The sequence below is a fragment of the Phyllostomus discolor genome, chromosome 4, assembly GCF_004126475.2.
Source record: "Phyllostomus discolor isolate MPI-MPIP mPhyDis1 chromosome 4, mPhyDis1.pri.v3, whole genome shotgun sequence".
NCBI classification, from domain to species: domain Eukaryota; kingdom Metazoa; phylum Chordata; class Mammalia; order Chiroptera; family Phyllostomidae; genus Phyllostomus; species Phyllostomus discolor.
This window is the reverse complement of record NC_040906.2, coordinates 43267365-43288389: the sequence shown is the minus strand read 5'-3', so window position 1 is coordinate 43288389 and position 21025 is coordinate 43267365. Positions and strand designations below refer to the sequence as shown.

General features: G+C 37.1%; 2 protein-coding genes across 2 annotated transcripts in view; one reads left to right on the top strand and one right to left on the bottom strand.

Moving 5' to 3' along the window:
• ITGA4 (integrin subunit alpha 4) overlaps positions 1 to 15874 on the top strand; it is a 78672-nt gene extending 62798 nt beyond the window's left edge. Inside the window, exons 18-28 of the mRNA XM_028509976.2 lie at positions 1245 to 1395; positions 2817 to 2912; positions 3575 to 3654; positions 4031 to 4120; positions 6011 to 6101; positions 7334 to 7441; positions 8281 to 8406; positions 9083 to 9202; positions 11559 to 11657; positions 12240 to 12359; positions 12934 to 15874. Of these exons, the coding sequence (XP_028365777.1) occupies positions 1245 to 1395; positions 2817 to 2912; positions 3575 to 3654; positions 4031 to 4120; positions 6011 to 6101; positions 7334 to 7441; positions 8281 to 8406; positions 9083 to 9202; positions 11559 to 11657; positions 12240 to 12359; positions 12934 to 13062 (1210 nt within the window). The 3' untranslated portion in view covers positions 13063 to 15874. The remainder of the gene's footprint in view (positions 1 to 1244; positions 1396 to 2816; positions 2913 to 3574; positions 3655 to 4030; positions 4121 to 6010; positions 6102 to 7333; positions 7442 to 8280; positions 8407 to 9082; positions 9203 to 11558; positions 11658 to 12239; positions 12360 to 12933) is intronic.
• Positions 12648 to 21025, bottom strand: part of CERKL (ceramide kinase like) — a 103015-nt gene continuing 94637 nt past the window's right edge. Inside the window, 3 exon segments of the mRNA XM_028509979.2 lie at positions 12648 to 12966; positions 15288 to 15355; positions 18605 to 18783. Coding sequence (XP_028365780.2) covers positions 12965 to 12966; positions 15288 to 15355; positions 18605 to 18783 — 249 coding nt within the window. The 3' untranslated portion in view covers positions 12648 to 12964.

Sequence of the window (21025 nt, the reverse complement as noted above, 5' to 3'; positions counted from 1 at the left end):
ATCTTTATTTACAAAACCAGGCAGAGGTCCGAACTGGGCCTTCAGGCAGCAGTATGTGAACCCCTACTTTGTGGTCTGCTCGCTTTTTATATGACAATTCTGTCATACTTCTTTATTTTTGGTTATTTAAATATAGTTCTTTATATCAATACTGTTGTTTAAAGAAAGTTTGTTAGTATAATTTAAGCTGGTTGCAAAAATGAGCCAAAAGAGATTTTAAGGAATTCATCCTTATGCATTTGCTTTGAGACTTCAGAACATTTTAGTTGTGAGGGACCTTGAATAAGTTTTTTAAGCCTCAGGTTCCTCATATATGAATGTGTTGTTCTGAGGATTCCATGGAATGACATGACCCAAATCTTCACTGAATAGTAGTTATTACTACAGATGAGGTGACTGAGGCTTAACAATGTTAAGTAAGCCCTTCGCCCGGGAGAACTGGGGCCAGAGCCAGAACTTGGTAGGACACAGATGTCTAGATTTGCAGCAGTCTTCTCTCTCCAGTTCCCAGAGCAGTGAAGCATCTCTTCAGTCTGTTAATTTGGTCTCATCATTGATAGAAGTGACCAGCCTGTCCTAAGAAATGAATTCTACACGAACAGATTTTAGTCAGATTCACTTGCTGGGGATAACCACACTCACTTCCATCAAAACATCTATTTGGTGGAAATACTCTTGGTTCCCCTTTTCTTCCACTTCCCCACATTGTCCCCCTATGGTGTGGGCAGCAGGTAGTTCGATGTCTATTCAAACACAAAGAAAAAGAAAGAAAGACATGTATAAAGGACACATGGACAAAACCAAAGGGGGGTAGGATCAAGGGTGGGAGCTGGGGGTGACTGGGGGTGGGGGAGTGGTGGGGAAAAAATGGAGACAACTGTACTTGAATGATAAAACAATTAAAAATTAAAAAATAATAAAGTAATTTGAAATAAAATATTGCAAAATAATAAGGAAAATGTGAAAATTATAGAAGCAAGAATCAGAAAAGGAGTATAACAGAAAGCAGAGTAGTCTAATTATAACTACTTAAAAATCTTTTCTCGGGTTAATAGCTGACCAAATTTATCTGAAATATGGGGAATGGAGCTCTTTTAAAAATAGATTTGCATCTACTTTCATGTGGTCCTTTCCCTCTGGTTGTTTTTTTCTTCAAATTAATATTTTTATGTTTGAGATAAATAAATGAAGAGAGGGGATTTTTGCTTCCAAATTAAGAACTAAGTAATATTACTTAATTTTAGGCCTCATGAGAATAAAACCTACCTCGCTGTTGGAAGCATGAAGACGTTAACGCTGAATGTATCCCTGTTTAATGCTGGAGACGATGCGTATGAGACCACCCTGCATGTCAGACTGCCCACTGGTCTTTACTTCATTAAGATTTTAGACCTGGTAAGTACTGAAAACCATGCAGCATGATGCCACATAATGTTTTACTTAATTTCTAAAAAAATGTAAATGGTGTAATTCACTTCCTCAATTTGAGGTCTAAATATCTGAGGTGATTTTAAGACCCCTTCCTTGCTCCTGGCTGAAATGACAAGTTCCTAGGGATCTGACCGAGATCAAAAGAGTCAGCTTCCCACTTATAAGAAATAATTGTCCAGTTATTCATGCAAGCTGCTTGGGTGCGATTGCGATTGCTCACTGGTACCTCTTTCTGGTGCTTGAGGCCGCTCCTTTTGGTCAGGTTCCTGCACAAGCAGTTATCGGTTCTCCCTCCTGGGCTCCCAGAGTTACCACTCTGCATTTGAAGTTCATATACCCAGTCCTGTTCCCAAAGGACCTCCAACATGCTAGAACCAGCAGTCCACAGACCCAAAATGCTGGTGCCAACCAGACTGTAGGCAAATTTCTCCTTCCCTGGTAGGGTTTGAGGGACCTGGAGACCTTTTCTTACCACTGTGTCTCCATCATGAGCACTTAAATTCACCAGCAGGGTAGTGATAAAGTTGAATTGCAAAGGCAAAAACCTCAATTGCTTTCTCCTTTGATGCTTCTCTGTTTCTTAGCAAATTTACCCGGGTCTCATCCAGAGACCATTTCCTCACATGAAGTGTCTTTAACCTCTCACAAAACTTCAGTACCTTCTTTCTCTAGCAGGAGTGTCCAACCTTTTGGTGTCTCTAGGCCACACATTAAATATACAAACACTAACAAAAACCGATGAGCAAAAAAAATTTTAAGTAAATTTACGATTTTGTGTTGAGCCATATTAATAGCCATCCTGGGACTCATTCAGCCTGCAGGCCATGGGCTGGACACCCCTGTGAGTATTAAAAGCCTATTTGAAATAGTGAGAGGGAAAACTCAAATATTCAAGAAAATATATATCTATACAAATACACATAAAGCTGTTTATTTCCCTGAAATATTTGAATACATGTATGTGTATACTATTGTGATTCCACTTATTGCAAATATATACCTTACACACATTTTCACATCCCATACAGAAGAGGGATGTGAGACATAGATGTTATGAATTCCTTGCCTCATGATTTTGTAAGGAACTGGGTCTTGAATTAAATTGGGGGATACACAAACATGGACAAAAGGTGCAAGCCCAGAAATTATTCTGTGGAGAATTTACATGAATGTTAGAATATGCCTATATAGTTATATACATTTTTATATCATTCATTTATATTTCTATTTACTCCAAAAATAGTTTTCTAGGAAAGCAAATTCTTCGGGGATGATGTTTTGTTTTGTTCTGTTTTTTCAAAAGCCATCCTTAAATATGGGTTACAAACTTCTTGTTTCCTTTTCTACCTAAACCTTTTTGCTTGTTTATTTTTAAAATGTTTTAGGAAGAGCAGCAAATACACTGTGAAGTAACAGACAGCTCTGGCACAGTAAAACTGGACTGCAATGTCGGTTATATATATGTAGATCGTCTTTCAAGGGTAAGCATTTAGCATTTATAATTTTTGTTTACTAGCATGAATATAAAATTTTTCTATTTTTCCTTTGTTTACTCTGCACACAAATACATAATTCATTATTATTATGTTTTGCTAGGAGTAAATAGCTAAGTGATAAAATAAAACCCAAACCAACTTGGCTTGAGATCTTTGAGATTGTATTTATATTCTTGGCAATGTTCACTGTAAAAGGGGGGCCACATATTTATGTCAAGATGGGCACATGAATGTGTCAATCAGAATTCTGCTCTCACCCTTCCCCAACACTCCTCTCACCCCAACCACCCCACCCCAGGTGGTCCTATCTGCCAGGCATGTTACCTCTGCTATACAAAAAGGTGTTTCTGGCAAGAGTCCTCACTCAAGTTGTTAAAGCATCTCTAATTTTGTCAGTCTGGACCTGGCTGTCGACCTTCAGAGGAGGCTTTGTCTCTGAATGGCACTTGTGGAAATTCTGGTGCTTTAGAATTGCCACAAACCCAACAGCTTCCCTGTAGCTCGCTGCCCGAGTGAGGGGCAGCTTATGTTCCAGAACATAGTTTCAAATCTGTATTCCTCAGGGTATAAACTATTAAAAAATTAAAATTCAGATGATAAAAAATGCATTTTAAATTCAATGAGCTTTCTTTCTCTGTGTTCTACAGGTAAATGTTACCTTTCTCCTGGATGCAAGCTCCCTCAGCAGAGCAGAAGAGGACCTCAACATCACAGTGCATGCCGCCTGGTACATTTCACTGTGGAAAAAATCATGTACTAGAGGAAATAGACCCCTGACTTTTTGGAGGGGACCTTAAGGGAACCATGGAGTTGTGTTCCATTGTCTTCAGGAGAAAGCTTCCCTTACGTGATCTAACAAAAAAAAGAAACCCTTTAACCAGCATAGAGGAAAGTAACAGTATAAATAACAAGAGTAAATTTCTACCAACCCTGTCATAAAAATTTCTTATTGTCATAGCCACTTTTATCCCCATGCCCCAAAAAGCATTATTTGAACCAACCACTGAGTATATCAGGTATATGTGGTATATAATTAGTTCTCTCTGAAGATGACTTTTGTGCCTGATGGGTTCTAACAGGGTGTTTTCTCTTTGCTTCTGTAGTGAAAACGAAGGGCAAATGGGCCATCAGAAAGGTAACAGAGTGACTTTGGCAGTACCTCTGAGGTATGACATCATGCTAAATGCTCATGGGTAAGTAGATTTTGATGCCTCCTTTAATGCTGAGGGCCGATTATAAATCTATTGCTGTGTACATTGTTAGTCAAAGCCATATTTTTTCAAAAAAAATGTTTTTAAGATTTGGTACTGTTTCTCTCTCTTAACAATGACCTCAGCATTGTGGTCCCTTACCCAGCTGTTCATTATTCTAATCCATTCCGTAATTGCCATGGAGACCACATCAAACTAGTGCCCACCGGGAGGAGATGTTGTATGGGAAAATCCCGATAATCCTTCAGTGGGTCATGCCTAGCCTTCCAGTTGCAAGCAGCGCAGGCCAGGACCCCGGGAGTTGGGCAGTGCACAGTGTGCTTGATTAGACTCAATGGCTGTTGCAAGTGTGAAGTTTAAAGAATTATGAGCTTGACCAAATCACTGCACTCTAGAACCTGTGTCTGCGTATGTGGCAGAAGGACTCAGCTGTGCAAGAGCTGGCTGCAGGGCGTCCCTTTTCCGCTCTTTATACCCATGAATTAGTTTCTCATTCACAGCCCAAGAGCCAGTATTCACTGATTCCTCATAATTTAGTAATTGTTTATGAGGTTCTGACTCTAATTCAGGGAGCATATTTGTGGAGAAAGAATGAAAAAAGTATTAAGAAAACCTTTAATAATTTTATTGAAAATTATTTAGGCTATTGATCTTTGTTGAAAAACACATTTTTAAAGCAATTGAAGATAAATACAGAATAGGCAAATGACCTTTTCATGTATCTCTAAGTATAAACCATCCTCAGTCATTTTTAACCATCCATAAAGATGGCATATAATATATAAAAATAAAATATCAGTGTCTAAAGCTAGTGGCATTGAGTATCAAATTTGTGAGAATTAACAAGCCAGGGATAAAGGTGGCCATTCAAGAGCGATGAGGACCTAATAAAAAGTCAGCGGGAGGTAAAGAAAACTAATTGCATGTTTTCTGGTTTTAAATGTGGTCCTCCTTGATTTTCCTATAATGATTATCCTCCCTTTTTTTCATTATCCACATCTTACTATTTTGAGCAAGGACTAGTCTATAGTGATTAAGCTGCCTAATCTATATTTGAATATTCTAATTTCCTTCCTGTTTGTTGGGTTACCTAATTTACATTACCTCATATCAGCTGCCAAATATGAGCAGCTGGTGAAGTCAGGGTTTCCCCAGAAAAGTATTTCTTGAAGTTCACTACTGACCCTACATATGTATGATTACAGGTGAAAAAGCAACAACTCTGTACTTGAACAAAAACTTTACCATACTTACTGGTGTTTGAATTGTTCCCCAGATCTGGGGGTCATTACAGTAGCAGCAGGAATTGATGGATGGGAAGAAACAACTCAAAAATAAGTAAGGTAGATTGAAGTGTAGAGGGGGATATTGGAGTCCTAGAAAAAGCTAAGAATTGATCTCGTATTTGCCAGATTTACATAAATCAATAAAATGAACCAGGCAGCATTGGGTAGGCAAACAAAGAACATTGGTGGGAAGAGCTACTATCACTCAAGTCAGTGTGATACACGGTTTTAATTTTATTACATTTTTACTAAAATTATTATCTTACCAAAAACTAAAAGAATTTTATTGTGCTTAAGGGGGCACCTACAGTCTGAATTACAGCATAATTAAGAGGTACTTAATGGATATGCTATAATCCAGACTATAGAGAAAGACTGCTTATACCACCTCATCAAACAGGACAGTTAGACAAGTTCAAGCAAGCTGTGCAAACCTCGGGGGGCAGCATGTCTTACGATTACGGGCATCCTTGCACCTAGCACAACCTGGCACCTGGCATGTGCCCAGTATGCACTTTGTAAATAAATGAATGAGATTGTAATGCTGAAAAAAAAACTGACTTAAATTTGACTTTGTTTCTGTCAGGCTTGTAAACCCAACTTCATTTGTGTATGGATCAAATGAGGACTCTGAGCCTGAAACGTGTATGGCAGAGAAAGTGAACTTCACTTTCCACGTAAGAAACATTTGTGAAATGGTCCTGTTAGAACCTGGCTAGACTCTAGAAGGTGTTATTAATTTGTAATTAGTAGTTGAATATTTTCTAAGTCACAGTGGTGTGACTGGAACTGGACATACTTTCGGTCTATAGGTTTGGTGAGTCTGTTCAAGTATGTATGAATGTGTTCTTGGAGGTCTGGACGTAACTAGGCAAACAAGCATGGAAAATGTTGTCGGGTAGAATGACTGTTTGCAGACCTCAGGAAGGCCTTGTCTGAAGGTCTGGACACTGCTGCTCACCCATTGCGGACACTGCCTTTGCAATGCCCTGTGCGTGCGTGGCCTAGCGATCACCACCTGCCCCAGAACTAGGAACACCCTTTCTTTTTCTTTATCTTGTGCATTCAAAAGGTCATTGCAAGTCTGTGAGTCGTGCTGTTTCATTCAGGGGTTGTGGCACATTGTTTTTCTAATTTATTGTATTGGTTTTATAGTGAAGCTCTCAGGAGGCAATATTTTGACTTACTTTCCCTTTACAGGGTTCTGCAATCCCCAACTTTATCAGTAGCAATGGCATATCATTCCCTTTTGCATTATTTTTAAAAAATCTGTTGTATTTTTTTAAAACCCAATAAATTAAACCTTTCTGATTTTCTGAGTGCATCAACATTATAATTACCCTGAGTTAAAATATATTTGATTCACTTATTGCCATTATCCCCTCTGCAGAGAGGGATTTTGTGAAAATATCATAGGGTTTAGAATGAGGAGACCTGGGTTTTGGTCCCAGTTCTTGTTACTTTTTAACGTTCATCTTGGGCATATTGACTAACACCTCAGCATTTTCTTGAGCTGGCAAATAATTAATCATCACCTCACCTCATGGGATAGTTATGAAGACCGACTGATCATGGCTTTTATAGATATATAATGTGCCTTACAAGTACACATTGTTGATGTCTCTTTCTTTAGACTATTTCTACAATAAAACACCTGCCTGGACATTGTGGTCTAATTAATATAAAAGGGAGAAAGCTGGGAATAAGGACTAAAGACTGTAATTATTAGCAAACTTTTTTAAGTTCTCAGCCTAAGTATCCCATCTCCCTTCTCTGTGTAGCTGCCAACAACAAACCTCCAATACCATAACTATGGCAGGAAATGTATGGGCTCACCTGAAAACTCATCTGTATCTGTACTCACATTTATGAAAACACTGAAAAGTTGTTTATTTTTTTTCCTTATCAGGTCGTCAACAGTGGCCATAGCATGGCTCCAAACATTAGTATGGAAATTATGGTACCAAATTCTTTTATCCCCCGAACTGATAAGTTGTTCAACATTTTGGATGTCCAGGTAAAAATGCGTTCCTTTGTTTATTGCAAGTAATACTGGTAAAATGGAGATTTCTGTGAATTTACTTCAGTCACACTTACTCTAAGCTACAAACTCACTCTGCATGCATTGGGTGAACTTTGAGCATGATACTCTGCTTCAGAACTGTTGGGTTACAGTGGAGCCTCTGCATTTGACTTACACAATAACAGAATTATGCTCTACTATCTTAAGTACATTTTCTTTGTGATATGGACCTCTGGAAGTAATTGAATTGGTAGAAATCTCTATAAAACTTGAGACCACTATTGGGAAAAAATAGTATTTTAGCCTTGTTTAAAGAAAGAATATTCAAGTCACACTTAAGAATAAATATTGCTTTTACCCTCCCAGTTTCCAGACTGGGAAAGTTTATTTTATTGAAAGTTAAGTTTATTGAATAAAATAAACTTAAGTGGGTTTGAGATCTAATTTTTAAAAATCTTACTTGAATTCTAAATTTAGATGGTAGGACATGATGTTATATTGTTTTGTGTCTAAAGCCCAAGAAATGTTGAATTCCATGTTGGTGTTCAAATGTTCATTTTTCACATTGCCCTAATTTCCATAAGGTAAAGGTCATTTGATTAGCTTAGGACCTATAGCCAACCCTCTAAAATTTTGCTGGGGTTTTGTTAGTGTTTTTGCTGCAGAGATTTTATCTCTCCCAAATAAATCTGTTGAAAATATTTTTGCACTTTCAGAAGTAATTTGATATATTTTAGAAAAGGTAAGCAAGCAATTGGAAGTTTTAAAGCCATGTAGCTTTTGCTGTTCTCTCCAATGTTGAGTTACAATATTTTTCTTGCTGTCTTGTATAGACTACTACAGGGGAATGCCATTTTGAAAATTATCAAAGAAAATGTACCTCAGATCAGGAAAAAGGTGCAATGAGGACCCTAACAGATATATTTACATTCTTGTCAAAGACCGATAAGAGGTTATTGGTAAGTTTTGTTTTTTCCTGGTAGTTTTTGCTTTTCAGTGTATAGAACTGAAACACTTAAAACCAAGCACCAGTGGGTTTGAGCTGTCAGATGAGTGTAGCAGAGAAACAAGTTCAGCCCATGAGGAAGAGACATGATTGGAAATTGATATAGACCTAGGGTTAAATATATACATTTTCATTATTTATCTAACAAATGCCCACTTTTTTTGCCAGCCATTCTTCCAGACTCTCTTCAACTGAGCAGGCTTTGTGAAATGAGATAAATTTTGACTCTTTATTTTAGTGAATTGATGAAAATAAAATAAATTGAGAAAGCAATGTCACCCTTCAAACTATCCAGGTTTTACAGTGAACACAGAACCTCTAACTTAGCAAGACTCTGATTAGGAGTCTTTCTTTGAAGTCTATCCCAGAAGGTTAAGTTCACAAAAATAATGAAAACACATGCTCTAGTTCAAGTTCTTTGTTTTTGTTGTAATTTACAAAACAAACCATTTTTCTGTGTAAAAGAATTTTAAATGCCACTAACAAAAGCAGAACTTTAATTCCATGTTTATAGCAAGGTAGTTTTTATAAATGCCACTAAGAACAGACTTTTTTTTCCATGTAAAATATTTTAGCTGTCATTTTTTAAAATGTTGAAATTTTAATGTAGCTTTTTTATACTTTTCAAGTTCTGTGTGGAACATGATCCACATTGTTTAAATTTCTTCTGCAATTTTGGGAAGATGGAAAGTGGAAAAGAAGCCAGCGTTCACATTCAGCTGGAAGGCCGGCCAGCCCTCTTAGAAATGGTGAGTCTAACACACGGCAGCAACTTTGGTGCGGGGGTGCCCGTGGACACGGCAAACTATGTAAAGAGGATGATATGTAAGGAGGCCTTCAACAGATTAAAAAGGTATTAGTAAACATAAAATTTAGAGTGAATCTTTAGCTGAATGCATTGTCTCCATGGCATGGTTTTAGTAATTGAACCAATCATTCAGACTATAAAATAGATTATGGAATAATTAAGAGTTTTACTTTAAAAAGCATGTTCAACTATTTATGGATCTTGACTAAATCAAAGAAATTGGCTACCTTAACATTTTGTATAACCTTGAAGTTCTTTCCAAACTACTTAAAATTATACTTAAAAATCTAATATTTAATAAAGCTAAGAAGTATTTCATAAAATCAAATTAAAACAGCAAAATATATCAACAGGAAAACACAAATACACAATAACAAAATCACCTTTAAGAAAATGAACTTCGAAAGAGTGAATTAAAAAATAATTAAATATACCTTGGACTTCTTCCTAGAAAGGAATATATTATACATATTTATGAGAAGTATTTTAAGATAAAAATGGTTTTATTTGGAGTTCTGTTCTTCAGCTTCCCTATCTGATAATAGGGGTGATAGCTCTTCTGTAGGAGTGTTTCGGATTAAATGAGATGATTTTGATTTTCTATATGGCACTCAGTACAGGCACCCCATGTTTATTGCACTCCGCAGGTACTCCTTTCAGAGACTGGGGCTTTGTGGCAACACTGTCAAGCAAAGTCCAGCAGTACCATTTTTCCAATAGGTGCAGATAATGTTTTGCATTTTTTAGCAATAAAGTATTTTTTAAGATCTGTCCATTGTTTCTAGACACAATACTATTGAACACTTAATAGACTCCAGTATAGTGTAAATGTAATTTTTATATGCACCAGGAAACCAAAAAATTCATGACTCATTTTACTGTAATATTCGCTTTATTGCATTGGGTCTGGAATCAGACCCACAATACCGCCTGTACAAAGTCTGCCTATACAAGAGCATGGAACGTAATGAGCCAAAGAAAAGGGACGTTATTCTGTTTTATTAAGAGAAATATTTGAAATTACCACATGGTGGTCAAGAGGAAGATGCACCAGACAGCGAAATAAGAGATGCCTGTTTTAGTTTAAATGGTGCTAAAAACTATTCTTGGGGTCAGCAAGTTCCTCGGACTTTTGCAGTTTGCCTTCTCATACCCTGGACATACAGGCTTTTCAACGGAAGACACCACTGGCATTTTAACCCAGATAATTCTTTGTTGTCGGGGGCTGTCTGTGCATCTTGGCAACTTTGCTGACCTCTAGGCACTAGATACTGGTAGCAACAGCTCCCAGGTCCTAAGAGTCAAACATGTCTCCAGATGCTGCTGACTGTCCTCGAGGGGATGAAATCATGCTGTTGGAAACCACTGCCCTGCATTCTCTCCAAGACATTGAGTAAACTTTACGTAGTAGTTTTAATTTCTCAGGGCCATAGACCTCTTTAAGAATCCAACTCAAGAATATATTTTCATGTACCCAAATAAATGCACATATTTTAAAAAGCTCAATTTTTGCATACAGTTTCAAAAGTCCTTAGCGTCTGTGGGGCCTGTCCACAGATTCCCGGTTATCAAGTCTCTGCATTAGATAGTAAAGCTCTGAGTTCATCAACTGTTTTTATATTTCAGTGCTATAACTATTTGTACTAGGTTTTTCTATTTCAATATTAAGTAGACTATAGGTATTTGATCTGAGCAACTAGATGACACTACTACTTAGGAAGAAAAAGAAGCCCAAATAAAATGAATTTTAGGAGAGGTTTATCAGTTGAAAAAAGTCTTACTGGGATATAAATAATTCAATACTCAGGGGAAAATACACTGGTAACAAGCAAATAATAATTAAATCAAGTTATCTGTGAAGTAGCTATGTTTAATAAAAGGACTTCAACAAAATGATGCCACATAAATTAATACCAAGACCATGCCTTTAGAACCAAAGGACGCATTGCACTGCAATTAATTACAAATGGTGAAATAAATTGGGGAAAATAAATTGTGAAAACTTCTAGACAGTCGGTAAGGATCATGAGAAAATAGTTCTGTTAATACATGTCTTCATTTAAAAAAATAACTGAATTTCAGGGGAAAAGGGGAAGGGTTTACAGGAACGAGTATAAGGACACATGGATAAGAACTAGGGGCGGGTGGAAATGGGAGGGAGGAGGGGAAGGGTAGGTGGGTGGGTTGGGATGGGAGTGAAAGATAGAAAATTGTACTGCAACAATTTAAATAAAATTTAAAAATTAAAAAAAAATAACTGTGCATCAGGCTACAGTGATGTTTCTTTTATTAAACAGGATGAGACTTCAGCACTCAAGTTTGAAATAAGAGCGAAAGCTTTTCCAGAGCCAAATCCAAAAGTTACTGAACTACACAACAATGAGAATGTTGCACATGTAAGATCACCTTTTTAAACTGAAACATTAAGAATGTAGGGAAAATAGTACGGCTGGGGTGTTTAGTCAGGAAACTGGATTTTGACTAGATCATGGAGAGTTTAAAATGCTTAGAATTGGTATTTTCCACAGCTGGAAGGAGGGGATAACAGGCAGTGTGTTTAGGAGGTGAATGTGGCAGGATGGATGATTGGAGGAAGAAGTACAGAAAAAGTCCATTATGCCCAGTGTTTCTGCTAAACAGCTGCCGTTGTTTCCTATGGTTACGTCAAACCAGCAAGAGAACAGGATGGGTTGTTATAAGTACTGTTGGGGATTGGTGGCGGGGGGCGGGGGGGCTTCAAAAGAAATAGGAGCAGCCCTGGCTGGCGTAGCTCAGTGGATTGAGTGTGGGCTGCGAACCAAAGTATCGCAGGTTCGATTCCCAGTCAGGGTACATACCTGGGTTGTAGGCCATGACCCCCAGCAACCGCACATTGATGTTTCTCTCTCTCCCTTCCCTCTCTAAAAATAAATAAGTAAAATTTTAAAAAATAGCAAAATTTAAAACTGGTGATCCTCTATTTTGGTTGATTTATGTAGGTTTTGTTGGAAGGATTACATCATCAAAGACCCAAACGCCATTTCACTATAGCGACTATTTCAATTAGCTTGCTGATTGGACTTATTTTACTTTTATTGATTTCATATGTTATGTGGAAGGTAAGCCTTTCTCTAATAATTACTAATGTTAAACCACTGAAAATGCCATCCTTGATTTCCTCAAAGCCAACAACCCCACGTGAATACACAGTATTGATCACATCTTATTTCTCCTAACCTGTGGTACCAAAGAAAAGTATGCCTTCTTCAAGTTAACTTGGTTTCAAAAAAGCATTTGAGAAGCACTGCACATTATGCCAAATGTCAATTTTAGAGAGTTTACACATGTATCATTAAGTCCTGCAGCAATTAAAAAAAAAACACAAAACAAAACACTCTTGAACCCAGTATTTTCCAAACAAGTTTTACTGACTACATGGGACACAGTTTAAGAAACACAGCAGGTCCTAAAATTATGTTATTTCATTCAACTTTATTTTGTCTTAATGTTAGGAACTTAACTCTTGTTTATATCAATTAGCCTGTGATAAACCCAGTTTTCAAATACATAGGTGCTATGATTTCAATTGAAATGATCAGCGATGTTAAGTAAGGATTTACTGGCATTGACCGTTCAGACATTTTGTATAAGTATAATGACTACAAACTAGTGATTGTGCAATGGGTTTTTCAGGTTGGCTTCTTTAAGAGAGAGTACAAATCCATCCTACAAGAAGAAAACAGAAGACACAGTTGGAATTACATTAACAGTAAAAATGATGGTGGTGGTGGTGGTGGTGATGATGATGATGATGATGATTAAAGACTTCATTCAAATTGGAGAATAAGACTCAGGTATAATAAAGATATTTAAGACATTGTTTACAAGAAACCATGAACTTTGCTCAGTGGGCTTTCAAGCACTTCTTTTACTCATAACCTTGTGACATACTACGTCTTAAGGCAAATGAAAAATCCAAGAAATGATATTCTATCAGCTCTTAAAGACAGCAAAAACACTAAAACATTCAATTTATTCAAGATAAATAATCCTTTGAAGATATCGGGAAATGAAAGTGCATCTGAATTAAATCCTATTGAGGACATAAACACAACTGGAGAAATCTTGGACTTGAACTATACCTTTAAAGGAATAGGTAATAATTCATTTCTAACAGATCTTTGGGACTCATTTGAAATATGTTCTTTAAAAATAGCAGAATTTTTCAAAGAGCTGTTTCTGAATTTCCTAATGAACATGAGTCATTGTCATTTTAAAGCATATTTCACCTTTAAGACCTTTGTAATACATTTCCTATGAGCTTTGATCCACAACCACTCAGCACTCTGATTGTTCTGGGCCCAAAGGGCTGACTTCAGACTGAACTTTTATACACTGGTTTGAGCTGAATTAGGTGACTTTTGGATAATTGTTTATAGAGCTATGGATAATTACTGTTTATACAGCTATGGATTTCTTTCTTCTTTCTGTATATACCTAACTTTAAAAAACTGTATATTTATACGGACACAAATTCATGCATTCTCCTGTAACAATTTTTCCAAGGGCACCCGAGTAAGTTAAAAATCCATCATTAGTCAAATTTTTTGTTTATAAAAACTGCAGTACTTACGAATTCTAATTTATATTCTGAAAGAGATAGTGATGGTTGCACTTTAGATGATAGATGATATTTGAAGTGTAAATACACTGATAATGTAAAATATAAAAACTATACCTCACACATTTTTTTTTAAACCAAAGCTCTGCAGAAATAAGGAGTAAGGGGAAATATTTCATACAAATACACTCTAAAATACTAATATTACTCTTTATTCAAGTATAAGTAAACATTACATGTGTTTTCATCAGTTGTATAAGAGCATTCTCTTCTGCATGGAATTGGGGGAACAAAATCCAGAAATTTAACACAGGTTTAGTTTGTATCCAGTGACTATCAAAGTAACATCAAAATTTCCATGATATGTGCTTTAGTGGTAAATGAAATATTTTAAATAATTTCTCTTTAAAGTCCTCTACATTTGCAAATATAATCTTTCTGTAATATTTATTCATGCATATGAACTAGATGCTGACTGTAGAATATAATTTCATCTGAACTTCCTATAATTATAGGAATATATAATTATTTCAGCTGAAGCTTCCTGTAATTATATGTATATGAAGTTTGTGACCAAATTTTGAAAATCTGTTATAGGATGTGATCAAATAGATAAATTAGAGGTCGGTCTTACTATTATGAGAACTATTTCTTTATATGAAGTCCCTGCCAACAGCTGACTTCCTCAGACTGCCTAGTCCCTATAAAATATCCATCGCCAGTCTGTGACTGGCAGACAGACTTGTAAAGGCAGTTGACGGGAAAGCCCAGTCATCACAACAGGCGTGAAACCTGCTGAAGTCTGTGTGCTGTAGAAATGAATTACATTTATGGAATATTTTAAAGTATACGTTTATCAGAAGCTACCATTTTTTTCCACTATAGAAAGCCAAGTAGTTCAGGAGGATGTCTAGACTCAGTAGCAGAAAATCAAACCCAAATTTAGAATTTCACTCAAGGATAATACCGGAGGAAATTTAAATTTGGCTGTCTTCTATTCAGGAATGACAGCATTTCAGGTATCACCGAATCCACTGAAAACCATGTGTTTTCACCACTGCCCGAAGACATTGCTTTCAGGAGCACGGGAAACGGCACAGCTCCCTACTGGGCCACATTCTGCCCAGTTAGATATTTTGCATAGTTTAATTTGTTTTAAACTTTAATGTTAGCTGTATTATGAATTTTAAAACCCTACCACTTTAAGAAAAATCAAGTTGTCAACTTGCAGAGAATATTCACAAAATTGGTACCATAACAACTTAAAAAAAGAGAAAGGGTTCTTTTTAGTAACATCAAAAATAACAAATTTAATTTCTTTAAAAAATAAGAGTTTTTTTCCCCTCTTAGGATAATCTGTTTAAAACATGACCATATCCCTTCATATTAAAATTCTAGTTCATACATTTCTGTTATAAACAATTACATGTTACTTTGGCATCATTCATTTCTTCCGTGCTTTCTCCATAAAGATCAATAAGTCTTGGGTGCAATCTATAAGGAATAAAATATATGTAATTGTAAATTATCAACCTCTCATTCTGTTATTTTTCACATACACACAACTGAGTATGGGGCACAATACCAAACACAAATCTAATGAGAGCTGACAAACATACACATTCATTGCAAAGCTATAAATCTAGAAAACCTGAGGCAGGGTGCCACATTAGCACAGAAACCATTCTAAAGCCTTCGTAACTGATTTCCTTGACTAATATCCCCCATTTTTCTGTGAAAGCCAGTCAATTGTGCCTACAGAAAGCTCACATCTAGTGGGCTACTCAGGGTGCCCCTGCACACTACCTGTTGAGTCATAAAGCTTACCAAGAATGACTTTGCATGTTCTTAAATCTTTCTATACCAATTGTGATTGTTACTTAATAAAGTGATATGTAAAATTCTTCCTATGTAAAGTAAAAGTGAACTGCTGAACATAAAACTGTTACAGTATTATTGGTGAAAGGACATTTCAAAAGACTAATTGATTAAATTGTAACAATCTGCTACTCAGATGGTGTCACAGCATTTAAACTTTTGGCTCAGTTTTTTAAATTGAAAATGGAAATTATAGGCATGTATTATCTGTATAATTTATTAAAAACAATTCAAAAATGTCCCTACTACCTACAGTGATCTACAGATTCAGTGCAATTCCTATTAAAATACTAATGGCATATTTCACAGATCTAGAACAAACATCCCCAAAATTAATATGGAACCAAAAACAACACCCCCTCCCCGCCAAGTAGCCTCAGCAATCCTCAGAAAGAAGAATAAAGTTGGAACATCTCAATACCTGATATCAAACTCTCCTACAAGGCCACTATAATTAAATCAGTCTGGTACTGGCATAATAACAAACACATAGATCAATGAGACAGAACAGAGAGCCCAGAAATAAACCCATGCCTTTATGGTCAATATTTTACAAAGGGGGCAGCAGCATACAGTGGACTAAACAATCTCTTCAATAAATGGTATAGGAAGAACTGGGTTAGTACTTGAAAAAAAAATGAAACTAGACCACCAACTTACATCAGAATAAACAAGATAGATAAGACTTAAATATACATTGTGATACCGAAAAATCCTAGAGGAAAAAACATAGGCAGTAAAATCAGATATCTCATGTAGCAATATATTTGTCAGTATATTTCCTAGGGCAAGGGAAATAAAGGAAAAATAAACAAATGGTACTACATCAAATTAAAAAGCTTCTACATGGCTAAAGGAACCATCTTAAAATAAAAAGGGGACCCAATGTATGGGAGAAGATATTTGCCAGTGATATACCAGATACAGGTTTAATTTTCAAAATACATAAAGAACTCATACAACTCAAAACCAGGAAGACAAACAATCCAATTAAAAAATGGGCAAAGGACCTGAACAGATATTTCTCCAAGAATGACACACAGAGGGCCCAGAGACACATGAAAAAATGCTCAACATCACTAGCCATCAGAGAGATGCAAACTAAAACTACAATGAGATACCACATCACACCTGCCAAAGTGGCTATCATTAATCAACAAACAAGAAGTGCTGGTGAGGATATTGTGAAAAGGGGACCTAGTGAACTGTTGGTGGGAATTCAGACTGGTGCGGCCACTGTGGAAAACAGTATAGAGTTTTCTGAAAAAAAAAAAAATTAAAATGGGAACTGCCTTTTGACCCAACAGTTCCACTTCTGGGAATATATCCTAAGGATCCCAAAACACTGATTCAAAAGAATATATGCACCCCTATATTTATAGCAGTGTTACTTATTGTACAGTAGCCAATATTTGGAAACAGCCTAAGTGCCCATCAGTAGATGAGTGGATAAAAAAGCTGTGGTACATTTATACAATGGGATACTATCCAGCTCTAAAAAGGAAGGAATTCTTACCCTTTGTGACAGCACAGATGGACCTGGAGATGATTATAGCTATAGTGAAATAAGCCAGTCAGAGACAGAATACCATATGATCTCATTTATAAGTGGAATTTAATGAACAAAATAACTAATCAGCAAAATAGACTCAGAGGCAAAGAAACATGGAACAGGCTGCCAGCTGCCAGAGGGGATGTGGGAGGCAGGGACTGGTTGAAAGAAGGGGAAGGGATTAGTCAAAGAACAGATGTCCACGCATGGCCCATGGACATGGACAACAGTGTGGGGATTGACTGGGGGTGTAGTGGATGGGCTGGTGGAGAGGGTCAAAGGGAAAATCGGGACAACTGTAATAGCACAAATAAAATATTTAAAAATAGTTCTGAATGCCAGTGTAGACACTTATAACCAAGGAAAATTCTTTGATTCTCCATAACAACTAATGTATAAATATAAAGTCATACTTTATTAAAATTGTACATTTATCTGTTTTTCCTTCCCTGATTTGTTAATTTTATATATATATATCTAGGCCATCATAAACAGATCAACAAACAAGCGCTGGCGAGGTTGTGGAGAAAAGGGAACCCTAGTACATTCTTGGTGGGAATGCAGACTGGTGCAGCCACTGTGGAAAACAGTATGGAATTTCCTCAGAAAACTAAAAATGGAACTGCCTTTTGACCTAGCAATTCCACTGCTGGTATTATATACTAAGAACCCTGAAACACCAATTCAAAATAACCTATGCACCCCAGTGTTCATAGCAGCACAATTTACAATACCCAGGTGCTGAAACAACCTAAGTGCCCATCAGTAAATGAATGGATCAAAAAATTATGGTACATTTACACAATGGAACATTACACAGCAGAAAAAAAGGAGCTCCTACCCTTCATGACAGCATGGATGGAACTGGAGAGCATTATGCTAAGTAAAATAAGCCAGGTGGTGAAAAACAAATACCATGTGATCTCACCTATCAGTGGAACCTAATCAAAAGAAACAAGTGAGCAAAATAGAAGCATCGACATGGAAATAAAGAACATACAGTAACCAGAGAAGAAGGAAAAGGGTTAACAGGGGAAGGGTCTTCAAGGAGCATGTATAAAAGACCCATGGACAAAGCCAAAGCGGGATTAGGATTGAGGGTGGAAAATGCGGGTAGGTGAGGTGGGGGGAGTGGTTGAAGTAAATGAAGACAACTGTACTTGAACAACAATAAAAAAATAAAGATATATATATATGGAACTAGAAAAATAAAAATATATACATCTCGCTTTGATAGTTACAGAAAGAAGGTTTTCATTATACTATTTAGTGTCTCTGGTGGACATAGAAAGCAGTGAAGTAACTGGACTTACTTAACGTGAACCTCTGATGTGACTTCCATTAAATCACCGTCTACATTCCAAGGGAAACTGGTTTCTGAAGCAGTTCCGTGCAGTTGATCCTCCTCCTCTGGACTGTGTGCCCTGGTTTTATTCCTGGGGTAAACTTTTACTTCTTCAACAGTATATGTCTCAATGAATGGAAAGTTGAACTAAATAAAAAAAATTCAAACAATCATGGTACTTTTTTTATCCCTAACTGCTAATGCAACTTAAGAGCATTCATGATGCTTTCTCTTGCAAGTAAATATGAACATGCAAGCTGATGTTTTTACAGCTTTGAAACTCTACTTATGACCAAGGATCCCCAATTTCTCTGGAAGAAGGATCCCTTCTTCTGAGGCTTTCCTACCGCATTTAGATCTGGCAACCGTGCAGTTGTTTTACGACAAATAGTAAATGTCTTTGAAGTTGTACACAGTAATGATATTGTGAATTTCCAATTAAAGATCATCTTTACTACTGATCTGTTGATAGAAAAGATTTACATATTTCACATAATTCATTGACTTGATTGATAAGTTGCCAACTAGTTTGGCTGATACAAAGCAAACTCCGGGGTAAGTTTCACATTTGGAATTTAATTAGGAAGAACTGGGGTCTCTGCTTCAGATTTCTCATCTCGGGTGTAAAGCCTTGGAGACATCCTTCATACTACACACTGGTAAAAATTTCTAATCATTCATTGTAAAAACTCAAAGTTATGAGTTTTAAGTGAGTCATTGATAACTGGCTAACAATATGGGTTAAACTGTGTCCCCCCATAAAGATATCTAGAATTCCTAATTCCTACTGCCTGTACATGTCACCTTCTTCAGAAAGAGTCTCGGCAGATGGAATCAAGTTAAGATGAGGTCATTATGGTTGGCACTAATCCCATATGACTGGTGTCCTTATAAGATAGGAGAGAGCCATGTGAAGGTAGACACACACAGGGAGAATGCCATGTGGTGAAAGAGTCGGAGACAAGTGATGCACCTGCAAGCCAAGGAATGTCAAGAATTGATGGCAACCACCGGTAAGTCTATTATCTTAAGTCATCAGTTTTCATGTATATACATGTATATCACAAAATGAAACCGCATCCACCCATCCACACAAATTTATTACCTATGAAGCCACAGAGATTGTTAGACAAGGTTTTTGGGAGCCAAGAGCTTTGTATCTGGTATGAGGGTGTGTTGGGGGCATGAGGAAGAGAAGTACATGGTTACAATTGTGATACATGTAAATGCTTTGATGGTGTGAGAATTACATGATAGGAAAGAAGACAGGGCAGCGCAGCTCAGGATATTGGGCAAGCCTCCCATCTGAGCTGAGTCTTAAAGAACAAAGAGCCTATAGAAGGAGGGAAGTTCTGGAGAGAGAAACAATGGTTGCAAAAATCCAGAGCTATGTCACAGTCAAGCAACTACCAAGAAGCAGCATACTATGATATTGACTGCAATCCTGGTGTTTGGGCATTTAACTGGCAGAATAAATACCTGTCCTAGGTTTTTAAAGATAGACTATCTAATGTTATGTACTGAAGTGTGTCCTTCCCTCCTCCCCCAAAATTCTTATGTTGAAGTCCTAACCCCTCGTACCTCAGAATGTAACTGTATTTGCTGATAGTCTATAAAGAATTTATTAAGTTAAAATGAGGTCTTTAGGGTAGCTCTCAATCCAGTATGACCAGGGACCTTGTAAGAACCGGAGACAGGATGCAGGCCTGAGCACACAGAGGACAGAGCGTATGTGGGCACAGCCAGAAGGCAGCCCTCTGCAAGCCGAGAAGAGAGGCCTCAGGAGAAGCCACACCTTTTAACACCTCCTGGGACTTCTCACATTCAGAACTGTAAAAAAAAAAAATCCATTTCTGTATTTAAGCCATCTAGTCTGTCATATCTGTATGGCAGTTCTAGCATTGTAACACAATGACTAAAACAGGAAATCTGGTTGAGGAGGGTAAGAGGTGAGGCTTTGCCAGGCAAGGGCCAGAATACAAAGGGCCATGCAGTACATGTTGGGGACACTAGATGTTCTCCTGATAACAATGAGAAAGACATTAAGCAGAAGAGAAATCAGATATGTGTTTTAGAAAAAACCCTTTAGAGAGAAGTATGGAAGACAAGACCACAGAAAAGGACCAGAAGAAAGCTATTGTGCAAGAAGGAATTAAGGTTTGAATCAAGGTAAGGGAGAGATTTTGGAGACATTTAAGAGGAGAACAAATAGACCTGCCTGGTGGATTGGTTGTGAGGAACGAGGGAGAGAGAAGAATCCAGGGTAGCCCTGGGATGGATGGGGCAATGCCATTGTCCTTTGTAGGGAACCTTGGAAGGAGTGAGCAGCTTTAGGGAAAAAGACACTAAGGTCAGCTGCCGACGTGCTGGACTCAAGATGCCTCTGAGT